Genomic DNA, 6,025 nt, shown 5'->3' with positions numbered 1-6,025 from the left:
CAGAATTGATAATGCAAATTTAAAAAAAATGCACTTCAGATTCGGCCCATTAAACTTTTTCCAAAAAAAGGTGCATTAAACTCCATAAAAAAATGTTTTTTTGTCACATTTTCAAAAAATTCTAAATTGGGCTAAACACTTTTTTTTAATTTATAATTTTGGATAATTTAACTAAAGAACTACTAGTTGATTTGATCTACCAATACTTTGAATACTAGTTTTGTATAGTCATTATTTATTACATGAATATTTGTTTTCATAAAACTACTTACAAAATGCCCATTACTGACCCGCTCAGGTAATGGAACGTTTTGATGTTGCATATGAAAATGGTGTTGATCGATACACAACTGCCAGACATATTTTGCTTGGCGTGATTCGGCGAATGCAAATTGTTTTGCACTTTCGCCTTCAATTTGACACTCGATTCTGAAAGTCTTTTTCTGACTAATCACGTTGCTTATGTCATGCCACCTTTAAAAATAAACAATATTGTAGTTAAAATCTTGAACATTCAATAAAAAACTATTCTTTTTCTTTCAAATTTAATAAATAAAATATAAATCATTATTCTAAGAATTTGAAAAAACTTAAAACCTTTTTTAAAATATTAAAAAGGAAAATTTTCAAAACCTTACCCATAAAATGTTGTTGCTTGTGATGTAGAAGGTCCAACCATGATTCCATTGATAGAAACACCAAGAATAACTTCATTGTTTCCATCATCCTGTAAAGTGATCGATTTTAAACTAATTGATAAACCAGAAACATGTAATTTCACATTTTAGTTTTCAGTCAACTGAAGAAAGATGGATTCGAATTTATGTTTACTTGCCTTTGCAATGAATGTTTCGTAACCATAGCCTTCTAATTGCATTACATTCATAATATACATTTCTTCGGCAGCAGATTGCGCCACTCCAGTTAAATTCTTATACTGGCAAATTGCATCATTTAAGAGAGTCTCCTGCCCCCTCGCTTCTGTTTGTGTCAGAGCCTGTTTAAAGAAAAAGTTTGTATTCATTTAGTTATTTTCCAATAGACTTCTTAATATAATTTGCACTGCTCTTCTACATTTAGTATCATTCTGTAACTGTATTTGATCAAAATGCTATCAAGATTAATAAACATTTGTTTTACCAATTTTGCCAACATTAAATTTTCATAATTCTATGTTAAATCTTTAACTCACTTTAGGGAAGAAAATTATTTGCTGGAGACAATCGATTGTGTGTCTGTTCGCATCGTAGTTTCCAAATTCAGCCTGCATAGAATAACTTGCTAAAAGCGAAGCTACCCTCGCATCACACGTAATTCGTCCCTCCAAAATGTCGTTCTTCATTTGTAGATAATAGTGATACCTGTATATAAAATGTTTGAATTATATTAAAGTCTCTCGAATTTTTGTTTAGATTCTCAAACATAAAAAATAAAGAAGATCAAGCTTTTCCCTTTTGAAAAACAAACGAAATAATAAAACCTTTTGTGTTTCTTTCACATTTTGTAATGATCCCCGATTTTCACATTCTCATCAGAGAAGATATTAGATTTGTGTAACCCCCCTCCCCCTCCCCCTCCACGTTTTTGTCAAAAGTCCACGTTTTGGCGAGCCATTCTGGATAAAAATTTAAAACGTGAGCGCATTTAGAAATAAACGAAAATTTTAAGCTAAATAATGAACGATATGAAAAAAAGTCAGGAAAAGAAAAACGTTACTCTCTTAAGGCTCTACAAGATTATCCTAACAACTTTTAGAATTTTTTCGAAAAATTGAAAATTCCAATTTTGACGGCACAAAAAATAATGAAAAATTCTATTTTTCGGTCAAACTATACTAGATACGACAAAAGATGAATGTATAAAAATTGTGCACCCAAAAAAGATCTACAATTTTTGTATTATTTACTTTTTGATAAGGCGCGTAGTTTTAGGTTTATCCGTAAATAACAGCAATAAAAATATAAAAATTAAATTTTTAGACAAACGGCACAAGCTACGAAAAAGATTAAGAAATAAAATTTGTTCACCCGAAAAAGATCTACAAGTTTGTTATGAATAATTTTTTGACAGAATGCGTAGTTTTTGTTTTAATCGTGAAAAATAACATTGGAAATGAAAAAATCAAATCTTTGGAAAAATGATGCAAGGTACAAAAACATTTTAACTAATATAATTTTTCGTCTAAATTATATCTACAAATTTTCTTCGAGACACTTTACGCTAGGATGCGTATGTTTAGTTTAAATCGTAACTAATAACATTGAAAACAAACCAATTAAATTTATAGAAAAACGACACAAGTTACAATACAATGTTTAATAACAAAATTGATTTTTTTTGTATATGATGCACATTTTAAAGAATTTTTAAAAATAAGAGAATGAAAATAAGAATGTTTCAATACCTACAAATATTATGAATTGTAACAATATAAATTTATTGAAATGATAGATTTTTAATGGCAATTGATAATACAAAATTAGTGCAAAATAAGGAGCAAATACTAAACATGAAAAATAAAATTTGTACATTATTTTGCAATATCTGATTAAACGGTATCAGCCCGAAGTGGAGAAATAAATATAATATACATTTGATTTAATAGTGTTCAACATAGTGTAGAAAATTTCATATTTTAAACAAAATCAATTGCGAAGCACGAGATACGTGATGAGAATGTGTTCTTTAAAGCCGAATGAGCTTTAACAAAAGAGAATACAGAATCACTAAATTAGAGTTGTTGATTTGTTGACCTTTTATTTTAAAAGGTCTGCGCACAAATGTGGAGGAAATACAAAGACCGAGCCCGTAGCGCGAAGCACGAGAACCAACAGTCGCACGCAGTAAGCGCGCTCAAATTATAACCTGAATTGTATGAAAATAGTACCTAGTAAAATCATCTTGGATGAGCTGAATATCCACAACATAATACATCATTCGTAGGTAAACGTTGAAATTTTTAGCCCTTTTTTCAAGCTCTTTTTTAAGAGGTTTATCCATATTCATCCATCGAAAGGAATGTGGACTCTCTCTGGAAACGTAACACAGGCCAAAAAATTCTGGTTGTCCGAAACCGAGGCGTTGTGTTACATTTACTAAACATTCCCTCCCTGTACTTCCAATACTCAAAGTACATTCTATCGATGTTGAGTCCAGAAGTTCCACACAAAGTACGTATTGATTCTTCGAGACGACGTCGTATTGCCGACTCTTCTTTAAATGAAATTTAAACGGCATCCTACAATTAAAAGAGAGAAAATAATAAATAAACAATTCTCTAAATTATTTTCTATGTATTTCCTTTCACCTCAAGCTTCTTTAAGTAATACATACTGAGAAAAAAATGTATCACTTGTCCAAATTTAGTTCGCAATTGAACGTAATTACTTAAGGTAATTATTGTGCCAAACATAAGGTCCCTCTAAAAATGTTTTTTATGATTTTAAGAATTAAAATAATATTATCAATCATTTTCTATGGAAGAAAAACATTATTTCTTACGGGAAAATGTTTAAACTTACGAAAAATAATTATCTTAACAATAATTTTTGTAATTGAATTTTTTCTCACTATCACTACTTGCCAATTAAAAGAAATGGTTTCATTTTTAATAAATCAAGGTTTATTTTTTCGGGAAATACATTTCCTATAACTCTGCTGTTTCCAATTTAGAAAATAAGTGAAGCGATGGCAAGGTCTAATTCAATTGCAAGAAACAATGCTGAAATAAATGTGTTTTGTTTTTGACAGGACAATTACGTTAATATACTTATATTAATTCTAATGTGATCATTCGAATAATTTGATTTCTGGATATCCAGCGAGAATCGGATTTGAAATTCCTTGAGATTTATATGCATGACTTATAACACATTCTACAGTCTATATTAAAATATTAATTAATTTTAAATCAATAAATAAATTTAACAAATTCAATTTTAAAGAATTAACATTTATTGATATCAATTGACACCAATTGCTAAACTATAAATTGTTAAATTTTACAAGGTTAAAACGGCAGTGTTCTAATTGTGAATCTATCCATATTCAATTCCACATTAAATTACCTTCTAAATTCGAAACTTATAAGTTACTTTATATAAGTGTTTTTCGTCGGAAATTATTAGTATTTTTAATCAAATATTATTAGACTTCAAATAATATTTACAATATTTCAACAACTTGAGGTTATGTTGATGTGTTTCACCTGAAATTGGTATTTTAAAAGAAAAAAATTAGATTTACATCCAATCATTTTTGTTTAAAATAATAGAATTTACAAGTTTGAACAATTTTATTTGAAAATCATTAGACTTGCAAAGCAGATTCATAATTTTTTAACAATTTCAAGTTAGGTTGGCTCTTTAAAGCGAAAATGGGTATTTTAAAACAAAAATTTTAATAGTTTGAGCAAGATTTAGAATTTTTTGAGAATTTTAAATTAGGTTAGTCTTCATCGTCAGAAAAATTTCAATTTTCAAGTTCAGAAAAAATGCATTTTTAAATGAAAATCAAGAGTTAAAAAGTGTAATATTTACAAAAGTTTAGATGAGAATTTAATAAATAAATATTTTAATTCAAAAATGAAAAAAACTTTTTTTGAAAATGGGTCGTTTTGGCAAAATTAATAGTCATCCAGTTGCCTCTTAGCAGGAAATTTATGATATTAAAAAAAATCTCAACTTTAATTTAAATGTTTGCTAAACGAAAAACACTAGTTTAAAATAATACTTTGCAATCTTTCAAAGAAATATTTACAATATTTATACAATAATAGGGTATGTTATCAGTTTTATCGAAAAGCTGTTATTTTAAACAAAAATCGTTTGACTTCTACTTAAAAAATTAAACCTACAGTTTTGAACTACTTTTTGTTATATTGGTGTTTTTTGCGTTTTTCGATGGAAATTAGTATTTTTGAAAGAAAATTCGGATCATCTATTTAAAATATATTGTCTTTGCTTTTGTTTTATATTATTCTAGATAACAGATACAATGAAATATAATTTTTTTTTAGTATTAATATTTTAATTAAAAATTTTGCGCAAGACAAAAAAATAATAATAGCACGCATACCGAGCGTTTAAATATTTTGAGAAAAAAATACGTTTATTTGAAACTTCCATATCTGAAGTCCTGATATTAAAATTAAAAGCTTAAAGATTATAAAATACAACATTTACACATTGTCTATTAATTAAAAAAAAATTCTAAATTTTAATTTACTAACGTAAATAATACAAATTCAATACTAATTCATATTGATCTAAAAAGCACGAACAAAAAGTAATACAAAATCGACATTTCAACAATATGTTAAGGGCATAAACAAATTTCGTCAATTTGAGTAAATGCTTAAATTCTCAATTATATAATGTCTAAATAATTTAATGAAAGCATTTGTCTCTATTCTTCAGGAAAAATGCTCCATTTCAAGCCATTCAACTGATTTGAAAATAGCAACTGACGTTTCAACACATTTCTCCAAAAATACTACATAAGTAGATAAAACATAAGTATATAAAGACTCTAGCAATGGGATTAACTAAAAATAAAGTTTATCTTTAAATAAAATAAACTGAATACAATAATCCTCAAGTTTTCTCTCATGTTCACAAAAATAAGGTTATCTGCTGTGGTTTATTTTCCTACACAAGAGTAAGTGGTCTATACTTTTGTGAACCACATGTGAACCTCATTAATTTATTTAATTTCTGTACAAAATTCAAATACTCTTGTCTATACTTGCTTTAAAAAAATTATCTAGATACATTATATACCCATAAATAACGTAAAAAAACGTTACCTTTCTTAATTTTTAACACAGTTTTCTTTTCCTTTCTGGAAAACTTATCTTATCAGGAAAACTTCACTTTTTTCTTTCAGGGAACTTATCTTTAACAAAAACTGGAAAGCATGAAGCTTTCATAAAAAACATGACAAATTTTTCAGATTTTGTTCTATTTACAATTTACATTGTGGAGTTGTGGTTGACAGCTGTTGAGGTTATGTTCGAATGAAAGGC

The 6,025-nt window shown here is 27.5% G+C and overlaps 1 protein-coding gene across 1 annotated transcript in view; it reads right to left on the bottom strand.

Annotated features, from left to right (window-relative positions):
• Positions 1-5,999, bottom strand: part of LOC117173318 (tyrosine-protein phosphatase non-receptor type 14) — a 10,410-nt gene extending 4,411 nt beyond the window's left edge. Inside the window, exons 1-6 of the mRNA XM_033361809.1 lie at positions 5,807-5,999; positions 2,888-3,238; positions 1,193-1,361; positions 836-997; positions 639-727; positions 273-474 (exon numbers count right to left, since the gene is read on the bottom strand). Coding sequence (XP_033217700.1) covers positions 273-474; positions 639-727; positions 836-997; positions 1,193-1,361; positions 2,888-3,237 — 972 coding nt within the window. The 5' untranslated portion in view covers position 3,238; positions 5,807-5,999. The remainder of the gene's footprint in view (positions 1-272; positions 475-638; positions 728-835; positions 998-1,192; positions 1,362-2,887; positions 3,239-5,806) is intronic.
• Positions 6,000-6,025: the final 26 nt, after the last annotated feature.

This window comes from Belonocnema kinseyi, chromosome 5 (assembly GCF_010883055.1).
Source record: "Belonocnema kinseyi isolate 2016_QV_RU_SX_M_011 chromosome 5, B_treatae_v1, whole genome shotgun sequence".
In the NCBI taxonomy this organism is placed as follows: domain Eukaryota; kingdom Metazoa; phylum Arthropoda; class Insecta; order Hymenoptera; family Cynipidae; genus Belonocnema; species Belonocnema kinseyi.
Note: the sequence above shows the minus strand (reverse complement) of the source record. Positions and strands in the feature narration are given on the sequence as shown.